The sequence below is a fragment of the Brassica napus genome, chromosome C3 (genome assembly GCF_020379485.1).
Source record: "Brassica napus cultivar Da-Ae chromosome C3, Da-Ae, whole genome shotgun sequence".
In the NCBI taxonomy this organism is placed as follows: domain Eukaryota; kingdom Viridiplantae; phylum Streptophyta; class Magnoliopsida; order Brassicales; family Brassicaceae; genus Brassica; species Brassica napus.
In genome coordinates this window covers 28,423,198-28,434,655 of record NC_063446.1, presented here as the reverse complement: position 1 = coordinate 28,434,655, position 11,458 = coordinate 28,423,198, and the positions used below count along the sequence as shown (strand labels likewise).

The following is an 11,458-nucleotide window of genomic DNA, read 5'->3' as shown; positions in this document are numbered from 1 at the left end:
ATAAATAAGATTTTCTACTTCATTTTTTATTGGTTTAAATATTGTCAGAGGTATAGGTAATTTTGTTTTTATTTTGAAAATATACAAAATCATATGCTTTATTTATCTGTATGCATAAACCTAGAACGATAATTAAAATGAAACGGACGGAGTATTAGCCAATACAAATTGATAAGTATAAACCGAGAAGCTTTAAATTATTTTTTTTTTTGCTAAGAATTAAGAAGCTTTAAATTTGATGGGATCTTAAAGTCAAATATATATATATATATATATATATATATATAAAGATGTTGGTGACCCTCCTGTGATGCCACCTCAGCGTCCAGCTAGGAAAGTCGTTTATTGTGGGCGTGACACGTGTCCATCGGCATAAAACGCATCACTTCATTAACTAAAGGCGACCATATTGTTGAGCTTCGTTTCGTTTATGGGCTTCACTTATGATCGATGAACTCACCTCTCAAACTACGCTGCAACGCTCGCCGTGTCTCCAGCGTTGCCACTGAGCCGCTACCGTTGATCGCGTCCAATCCGTATGATTCTTGGCGTCTTCTCTTCTCCGCTGCCATCAAAGCTTGCTCTCTCATGTATTCAACTCGAGCACAGCCGTCGCGTTTGATCTGAACCGTGTCTCCAACCCCTAGCTCTTCGCGTCAAGACACTGCTTCCGCCGCATCTTCTTCTCGATTCACAACCTCAGCCAAGCTTCTTCCTCGACGTCGTCATGCTCGAAAGTCTCCACGGTGAAAACAAGCTTCGCCGGCGTGTAAATACCAATCAGAGGGCTCCATTCGTCGTCATGTCTTGCTCCATCGTGGCCATCGTCACCGGAATCAGGCCTTGCCGTCGCGGATCCTGATAAAAGCTCTTGGAAAGAAACAATTGCCAACTGTTGCTTATTTGCACACTTGGTCCTTAAACTTTCAGCTATTCTCATAGTGACCCGAAAACTCTTAGATTTGCACGTATGTCCTTTTGAATCAGCCCCAAAACAATTGATGGAGCACTATAGACCTCTTTGTAATTCCACGATGGTCCCTTATCTTTTGATGATTTTCAAATCGGTCACAGACTTTGTAAATTTCAAAGATAACCTCACGATTTCGTCCCAAACTTCTCAAACATCCAGTTTAGCCCCTATCAAATGCAAGTGAACACACAAATGCAATATATATATATATATATAACTAAATGCATCCTAAAATGATAAAAATGAACTAATAACAAATATTAAAACTCATGAAAATAACAAGATATCAGAAGCTCAAATTCAACCATTGGCAATATGTAGACGACTAATACAAACGTTTACAAATAATTTTGAAAATTCTGTGTAGTCAATTAAAAAATATATTTCATAGTATAAGAAGAAAATTAATGTTTAAGAAATATATAATTCAAAAATCGCTGACAAAAAGAATATAATTCAACAATCCATCAAAGGTTATTGACTTATTAGGGTAAACCTACCATAGAGGTTGATGAACAAGTTAAAAAACTTACATTTTAATGAGTATTTAATTTTAATTTTAGCGTCAATTTTAATATTTATTTTGTTATTATTATTATCAGATACTTTAGGTGTATCTTACGACTTATTTTTTCATGTGTATGTAATTTTTAACTCTTTTCAAAGTTTGTTTGCATCATTAATAACCATAGCATACAATCAAAGACCATTTAGTTTGCATGACCGTAGCATTACAAGAACACATGACATAGTAAAAAAAAAAACACAGCAGAGAGGTTTAACTATTCATAAAACCAAACAAGGTGTAGAGCCAAACAATTAGTAGAAGAATCACTCTCAAACACTTAGGAACAATCTAAATTCATAATTAAGTCAGTCAACACTTTCCTATAAAACCAGAGTTGAATCGGCGATACATATAACATTTGTTATAATGAATTAGCAAATACCTTTTTAGGATCATATAATTATCATTTTAAATAAAAATTAATAAAATAACTTACAACTAAATTCAAGAAATAAATATAACATAAATAATGATTTGTGTTAAATCCATTCGATTAGGGTTTTAAAAATTTCATTCTACTTACTTTCAAAATCAAAGTAAAACTAATATCAAAAGTAAAATAAAACATTACATTTTCATGAATTTATAAGAGAAATAAGTAGGTACTTACAAAAACAATAATAATGAAACAGTGAAAATGTTCATAGAAAAATAGTGAATTAATGTTTCACAAATTTAGAATAAATTAAACATATACAAAATATCCATTAAATTGGATTTAATGGTAAAATAAGTTTATGCTTTGTAAATACCGTGAACATAAAATGTAAGGTTTATATTCAAATAAATATGAAAACTAAAATACTAAAATAAAAATCTCAACCATAATTTTAATACTAATATGAAAATAAAAATATATATTTGCGATAGTTCACTGAAAGAAACTATGTAAAAACCCGATAATAAAAAAAGTAGAAAAATTAAATAACTTATACTAAAAGAAACATATTAAATTAAAATATATCTTATCACATATAATTCCTCTTCACATAACACTTAAAAAAAAAAAATCATTATCATATACATCTCTTGCAAATGCAAACCTAAAACACAAACCACAAAATCGTACAAAACTTAATAACCTAGATCACAACTAAAGTATATACCGCCTATAGGGCGGGCCGGCCCTGGTTGCAAATAAACTTATGTAAAGTCTCTATCATTATTTCATGACCATTGAATTCGGTATTACAGAAAAGAGTCTGTAGAGTTTGAAAAAAAGGAATAAAGAAAAAATTTAATATGAAATAAAATTCAACATCGACGACTGACTACGCATGCACATCTTCTCTATTGACTCGTTAACAACTCAGATTACGCCACGTGTTCACGGGCTCTGAAATCAACAACTCTCGACAAAGGCTTGTTGACTTTATAATACTGTAATAAAATTGTTGTGTCACTTGCTAAAACCAATAAAAAACGTCCACGTGGCAGAATCACATAGTCTGTTCTTCTCCACGCTCGATATCTGGCTCGGCCATCGGTATCTGACAGCTCCACGACGGAGATAGAGGCGAAGCCCCGGCAACGGGCGACGAAGCATTTCTACGATCTCTGCTCAACATCCGAGTGAAAGATAACATCCGACTCATCATGGGCGACCTAAATGGCGAGTTTTGAGTCGACTCGTGTTCAAACTCGCTGAAGTTCCTCCTTGGCACCTCGATAGCCGCCGGTTTTCTCCCCAAATCTTCCGGTTCATCACTCAATCCAGAGCTCGAACCCGGTTCAGTTGCACAAACCGGTTCAGAAGAAATTGTGATCACCACTTGCTCCTCCTCCGCCGTCGGTGTTTCACTTCGGGCGTGAGGCTCGACGAGAGAGCGGCAGAGAGGACACGTGGAATGAGAATGAAACCACATATCAATGCAGTCAACATGAAAAGTGTGTTTGCAACCGGGCAAAACCCGACCCGACTCGGTCTCTTCGAACCCGGAAAGACAGACGGCGCACTCGATAGGATCTTTTTGTGTCGCCGCTGAGAAAGTGAAAACGGGGAGAGATTTTATGACGGCAGGGTCGAGACCGCGTGTGGGGATTACGGTGGAAGGGTCGGCGGCGAAGAACACCATTGTAGCGCGGCGGTTACGGCGGCGGAGGTGGCGTCTTCGAGCGCAGAGGAGGTACCAGCGAGCGTAGAGATGGAGGAAGACAATTAGAATGACGACGAAGAAGAGGATTACAATGGCGCTTATCATGATTTTGCTGCTCGTTGCGTAGGTGGTAGAACTAGAGTTCTTTTCTTCGGGCGTGGCCATTGGATCTTGGTCGTTGAAGTTCATCATTCTGGTGAAGACTGAGAGATTCAGAGAGAGGGAGAAAGCGAGTCAACTGGTGAAGGAAGAATAAGGTGAAGAAAGTTCGTGTGTTTTAAGAGTAGTAGCGAGAGACTTGACGTGAGAAAGCGCAACGTAATTACTTTGTTGGAATTTTCTAAGACGACGCTAAAGTTAACGCGTGAATACTATTTTTGACCATTCTGCCTTTTATTATTCTTTTTTTTATCTTTTCTTATTTGCTGTAGTAGTTACTCTGCTCTTTAATTCAGTAAAGGCTTTGATAGGGCTTATTCAACATTCTCATCACTAAATCCCCTTACAACACTAGTTTTGGAAGTCACTGGCTCAACAGCTTTTTGACGAATCTTTACAGGTCCAATATGACATCTCGTTCGAAATGAGTCATTACAGAACTTATGTAGCTGACCAGCTATGGCAAAACTTTCTTACACCTGAAAATAATACAATTTACAACGATAGTGGTGTTTTTTTTACAACAATAGTGGTGTTTTTTGTAAATTTACAACAATTTACAACAATAGTGGTGTTAAAATTTAAGTTATATCCACAATGGATCATACATCATGCTGAAGCAAATTTAAGTTTCTGCATAATCATATGCAACATGTGCTAGTGAAAGACATATCTAATGTGTACCCTCTCCCCAACTGCAACTGCATCATTATATGCTTGTAGAAGCATCAAATTAACTTTAGTTTCTCATGAGTTTCAGCTTCCGGTGTCACCTACTCATACACGCTTTCATTTGGTTATTCGGTCAGTTTCCTAAACAACGCATCAGCTTCATGAACTAGGCCTCGCCTACAAAATTCCATATCACTGTTTTGTATGTTACAACATTAGGCTTCACTCCAAATTACCAGCCTAACACATCCCTTGAACAATGATAGTATAATCAACAATAGTAACATCCATTTCTCTCTTTCGCATGTACTCAAATATCATCAATGTTTTCTCTACCTTACATTTACAACACATACTATCTAGCAGAATGTTGTACGTCCTAGTATCGAGAGACCCACCATGAGAACCCATCATGACCGAGAACTATTTCTGCAACATTAGACTTAAAGCATATGTGCTACTTTTTATAGAAAGTTATCTTCTTTTGTTTTCATGAATTTAGAGCAATTCCATCCATGATATAAAGATGAGATTCTAAAAATAACTAAATACTAAAAATTAGTAAAACGATGAATGAAATTCTCAAAACTTGAAATATCCATCTAATAGTTTCTCTTTTATTTTTGGGAACTTTATCCTCATATCATGGATAATGGTGTTCTTATAATCCTGAGTTGGGTCTAAAGCTGATGATGTGCTGTTTTGGTCTGGACTTTACCCAAAAATCAATTAGGTACTGGATCAATGTTATTTTTAATGTTTTCTTACGTTTTACACTAAATTAGATATCGTCATGCTATTACATCCATCCAAATCTTTAGTAAATCACCGCTTTCAATTTCAATAGGAGTATAAAAGAGTAAGAAGGAAAGGAAATTTTTTCAACCTGAAAAGTGTAGACTTATTTTTTTCCTTAATCAAATATTCTCATGCTACATGAGCCTTTAATTTTTATATTAACGTCTTGTCACATACTCGTTTTGTTGTCTGAAAGAGAATTTATATTTTATTGATACTACCATAAGCTCACATATATCTTATATATATCTAAGTTTGTGGCCAGATAAACAGAAAGTCATTTCCTTATAATTTGCTATCTCTCTCATCTTCTTGGATCAGTATTTCTTCTCTGTCTTCCTGAGAACCTTGTAAAGCTCCCTGTCGTGATGTTATTAATAGGGTAAATCACATACATATATATATTGGATGGTCTCATAAGAGATAGCTTTCATCCCAAGTAACGATATATCGTAAGAGATTCTATATCCTAAGTAATTGGAAACTTAACATTATTGTATTTAGGAGAAATATATATGATATATCTAATACTCCCCCTCAAGATGGAGAGTGTAGATCTCGAACTCCTATCTTGCACAGTAGATAATTGAACTGACGCCGTCCAAGAGCTTTTGTGAGAAAATCTGCGATCTGATCTTGAGAACTAACATGTCGTGTTGAAATGACTTTATCCTTAACTGCATCTCGGATGATATGACAATCTGATTCAATATGTTTGGTACGCTCATGGAACACTGGATTTGTAGCAATATGCAAAGCAGCCTTGTTGTCACAGTACATTGGTATCGACTCTGTTTGTGTAATACCAAACGCTGTAAGAAGCTCTAACAGCCATTGTACCTCCGAGTAGGTGTAAGACATGGCTCGATATTCAGCCTCTGCAGATGATCTCGAAACAGGAGGTTGTTTCTTTGTCTTCCAAGAAATTGGTGTGTCACCAAGGAAGATGACGAAACCGGTGAGAGATCTTCTTGTTCGTGGACATCCCGACCAATCAGCGTCACAATAAATCACAAGCTTCAGAGATGGTTGTGAATCCAAGAAGAGACCCTGACCTGGACATCCTTTTAAGTAGCGAACCACTCGAACAGCTGCTTCCCAGTGTTTCTTGCGTGGCTTAGCCATAAATTGTGCTAGCAAGTGAACCGCATAACTTAGTTCTGGTCGTGTGATAACAAGATACACAAGACGACCAACCAACCTTCGATATTGAGCTGGATTTGTGTGATATTCACCAACCTCTAGTCCAAGCGTGTGATTATGTTCAACAGGCGTGTCAAACGGTTTTGAACCAGACAATCCACATTCTGAAATAATATCCAGAGCATATTTTCTTGGTGAAAGATAAATGCCACTGTTTGCACGAGATACCTCTAAGCCCAAAAAATATTTAAGAACACCAAGGTCCTTCATGCGGAAGCACTGACTTAAGTAGGCTTTGAATTTTGCAGTAAAGGCTTCATTGTTGCCTCCAATTACCAGATCGTCCACATAAACAAGAACATAGAGCTTTGTATTCCCGTTGATGTAGGAGAATAGAGAGTAGTCTTTGCGATTCTGGACGAAACCAAACTTAATGAGGGCTTGAGAAAGCTTGGCAAACCAGCACCTTGGTGCTTGCCTAAGACCGTAGAGTGACTTTCGAAGTTTGCAAACAGCATTCTTCTGAGTAAATGAGAACCCTGGTGGTAGTCTCATATATACTTCTTCGTCTAAGTCCCCATGCAAGAATGCATTGTGGACGTCCATCTGATACAAGTTCCAATTTTCTGTGGCAGCCAGTTTGAGTAGAACTCGTACAGTAGTTAATTTAACTATAGGAGCGAATGTTTCATTGAAGTCTTCGCCCTCTTGCTGCTTATTTCCATAAGTGACTAAGCGAGCTTTGAAACGCTCAATGGTGCCATCGGAGTTATATTTGATCTTGAAAACCCACTTACATCCTAGAGCATGCTTTCCTGGAGGAAGAGTGGTCACATCCCAAGTATGTTGGTCTTCTAGTGCTGTAATTTCAGACCCTACCGCCTCTCTCCAAACTTTTTGAAGCATTGCCTCTTTGAAACTAGTAGGTTCCTTTGATTTAAACACAGCCGCAAGAAAGGCTTTCTGCAAGGAGAAAAAATATCACATGATACATAATCAGTTAGTGGATAAAGACACTTACTAGAGGAGCTAGGATGTGATGTTGGTGGAGCTCGAGGGGGTTTATCATGTATTGTTGCAGAGTTCGTCACATAGTCTTTTAGTAGAACCGATGGTTTTGATTTTCGATGACCCCGACCAAGCACTTCCTGTGATGTGCTCTGTTCTTCTTGACTATTAGTTTCTGGTTCGGTAGGTTCTACGGGAGGTGTAGGATTTTCGTCTGCGAGTGGTGATGCAGATTCTCCCCCTGTCTCAGCAAAAACTGGAGCTACCTCTTGTGCACTAGCAGCCGGAGCAGATATGTGAGGTGGCATGATATCGTCATAGAACACCGGCTGAGGTTGTGGAGTAGGGGCTACAAGCTCAGGATGCAGCTCTGAATATGGAAACACATCTTCATGGAATATGACATCGCGAGATACAAATGTTTGCTCGCTCTGAAGGTCAAATACGAGCCAGCCTTTCTTGCCGTAAGGGTACCCTAGGAAGATACACTGAGTTCCACGATCTTCAAACTTGTCAGTAGAACGACGAACTTTTCTAGCGTAACACAAACATCCAAACATCCGAAGATCTTGATATGCTGGAGAATGTTTTGATAATATTTCAAATGGAGACTTGCCTTTCAGTAGAAGAGAAGGCGTCCTGTTGATAAGATGTGCAGTTGTTAAAATACTTTCACCCCAAAAACGAATGGGAAGATTAGCTTCCATTAGCAGTGATCTGGCTATGTTAAGAATATGGCGATGCTTGCGTTCCACGTGTCCATTTTGTTGTGGAGTTGCCACACACGAAGTTTGATGTACGATCCCTTGTGAATCAAAATACTTCTGGAGATATGTGAACTCTGTTCCATTGTCAGTTCGTATGATTTTCACTTTCTTGTTGAATTGACGATCTACAAGAGCGAAGAAATTTTTCAAGACATTTCCTACTTCAGATTTCTCGAGAAGCAAGAAAGTCCAGAGAGCTCTTGAAAAATCGTCGACAACGGTTAAGAAATATGATGCTCCACATGAAGATTTTTCTCTATAAGGCCCCCATACGTCGCAGTGAATCAATGAAAACAAATCATCTGCTTTATTAGAACTCTCTTGAAAGGTTACACGAGTTTGTTTTGCACGATTGCAAGTATCACAAAGCACATCTAAATCACTATTGCTTGAAGAAAATTTTCCTAAATCTGATAGAAAAGACAACACTTTCGACGACGGATGTCCCAAACGTCGATGCCATAAATTTCTGATATCCGTCTTGTTGGTGTGGTTTGCTTGAGGAAGAACTGAACCAGTAAGATGATAAACCCCTCTGCGCTCTTCACCCGCACCAATCAAAGTCCTCGAAGCTAGGTCCTGTATCACACAAAACTGTTTAGTAAATATGACAATGCTTGCAATTTCATTAAGCAACTGTGATATAGAGATCAAAGTAACAGAAAGCTGTGGTGCGTAGAGCACGTTATTTAGAATAAGCTTTCCACCAAGATTCAAAGTTCCATGACGTGTTCCCCAAGTTACTCCACCATTAGGCAGAGAGATTGCAACCGCGTTGATCGATTTGAGGTTCGTTAATAGATTGATGTCACCGGTCATATGGTGCGACTCTCCAGAATCTATGATCAAATCATACTTGTTGTGTGTCCCATAAAGAATGAGTTTTTGTTTCTTACCAGAGAGTTTCTCTTGAGTTTGCTTCTGGTTAACAAAATTTGCTATGGAGATCCATTGACTTTGTGCGAGTTGCGGAATTCCTGTCTCTGAGGTTGCAGGTTCGTTAATGACCGTTTGTGATGGCTGTTGTTGTCGAAGTGCTTCTGCTTGATTTGCAGACGGTCTGCCGCGACCTCTTCCTCTGCCTCTGTTAGAACCTCTCCCACGTCCACTTGAACCACGACCAGTGGATGTTGTTGGCTCTCCAAACCATTCAGGATATCCTATGATCTTGTAACATTGATGTTTTTCGTGACCCGTTTTCCCACAATGTGAGCATGTCACTGACTGATTCTGTCTCGCAGCTGCAGCCGTAGCAGAGAAACCAACTACTCCACCAGTTTCAGGTTTTTCTTGAGTAACTGCCAGATGCCTCTCTTCTTGCATGATCAGTGAGTAAACGCTCTCCATGTTATACTCGCCAAGACGACTGAGCAGGTTTGATCTTGCTGTGCTAAATCTACTCTTATCAAGTCCCATAAGGAACTGATGCATTAAGATCTTTTCTTGTGTTTTACGGAATTTTACCATTGATTCGCACCTATCTTGCACGCAGCAACAGTTGAAAGACCCGTCAAAACCATACAGATCATCCCATAATACCTTCAGCTTTCCGTAATACACCTCCACCGTTTGTCCATCTTGTTCACATGCTGAGATATCAGCGTAATTGATGTACGCGAGTATCATCTCCGGTGGAGAATCTTGCTTTCAAGTCTGACCACATCACAGAAACATCTGAGACGAGAGAGATTGAGGTCCGTAGGTTTGGTTCGATGCTGCTGTATATCCATCTGATGATCATGGCGTTTACCATATCCCACCGTTCAGCTTCATCTTCTTCTTTTGGTCTTTTTAGAGTTCCATTGATGAACCCTAGTTTCATCTTGGTTCTAAGAGAATTGGTCATCAATTTTGACCAACGTTCATAGTTTGATCCGTTTAATAAAAACGGAGTCTGTACCTGCCCTGTATGATCAGAGGCATGTAGATAATAAGGAGAAATCAAGTTTCGGTCGCTAACAGCGATTTCTTTGCCGGAATCGCCTGACATCGTCCTGTTTTATTTCTTTATAAGAGCTTTGAAAAATTTACAGGCCAAAAGGGAGGCTCTGATACCATGTAAAGCTCTCTCTGTCGTGATGTTATTAATAGGGTAAATCACATACATATATATATGGGATGGTCTCATAAGAGATAGCTTTCATCCCAAGTAACGATATATCGTAAGAGATTCTATATCCTAAGTAATTGGAAATTTAACATTATTGTATTTAGGAGAAATATATATGATATATCTAATAAACCTCACCCCAGAGATATGGCAGAACTAAGTTTCTATGTTGGAGTTATAGGTAACATTATCATCTTATTTTCACTTGATTTAAATTATCAACTAGATCTCGATCCGCGCAACCGCGCGGATTTTTGTTTTCATTTATTTTTATATAAACATTTTATTTTCAATTCATTTATTTTTATATAAACATTTTATTTTCAATTCTAAATTGATACATATTATAATATATATGTGTCTATCAATTTTTAAAACATAATCAATTTACGGTATATTTTTTTCATTGAATAGATTGTTTCAAACTTTCACATGTATTTCTATCTTCTTCTATATATATATTTTCGGATTATTATTTCATTAAAATCGTAACTATATATATAAAGATTAATAAAATATTGTTTTATTGTCATATTCAAATATATTGTAACATTTCACAAATTTAGAAAGTTTTTAAAAAATTAAAATTTTCGCTTCATAGATTTATATTATCGAGTAAATAATTAAACATTTAGTTTTTGTTTAACTTTTAAAATAAACTATATAGTTTAAAATTTGTTTTCATTGGTTTAAGGTAGTAAAGATTAATCATTGTTAGATAATATGATTTTGTTATTTGAAAAAAAAATCTTTATAATTTTAAGAGTTAACATCGACAAATATTTAAATAATTAACACATTGAGCTATAGTATTTCAACATTAAATTATATCTATTTAATTTATAATATCTATAAATCTAATGATCTTCTATTGTTTAAATTCAATTATTGATAGCCGAATAAAAATTTCTGGTTGGCCCAAAATTTAAATGATAAGATTAGAGATTAAATGTAGTATGACTTTATAGGAATATGTCTATTTTTTAAAAAAATCGCACATGAATCAAGGTTGTGAATTATGTTTTAATATATAAGATGTACATCAAAAGATCATATATACACGTACATGACCATAATTTTATCTATACCGTTAGGGCTGAGTTAGTTGTATATATGATCATTGCAGGAAATGTGATATCGGTGCTTGTCTTCCTATCTCCCGTG

The 11,458-nt window shown here is 36.9% G+C and overlaps 1 protein-coding gene across 1 annotated transcript; it reads right to left on the bottom strand.

Annotated features, from left to right (window-relative positions):
• Nucleotides 1–2,684: 2,684 nt before the first annotated feature.
• Nucleotides 2,685–3,933, bottom strand: LOC106358151 (RING-H2 finger protein ATL2). Its single transcript, XM_013797902.3, has one exon. It carries the CDS (start codon nt 3,827–3,829, stop codon nt 2,981–2,983), a length of 849 nt encoding a protein of 282 aa, XP_013653356.1. The 5' UTR covers nt 3,830–3,933; the 3' UTR covers nt 2,685–2,980.
• Between the last annotated feature and the right edge of the window lie 7,525 nt (nt 3,934–11,458).

Excerpts from the sequence above, each read along its gene's own strand:
- LOC106358151 (XM_013797902.3), bottom strand. The coding sequence starts at position 3,829 with ATGATGAACTTCAACGACCAAGATCCAATGGCCACGCCCGAAGAAAAG.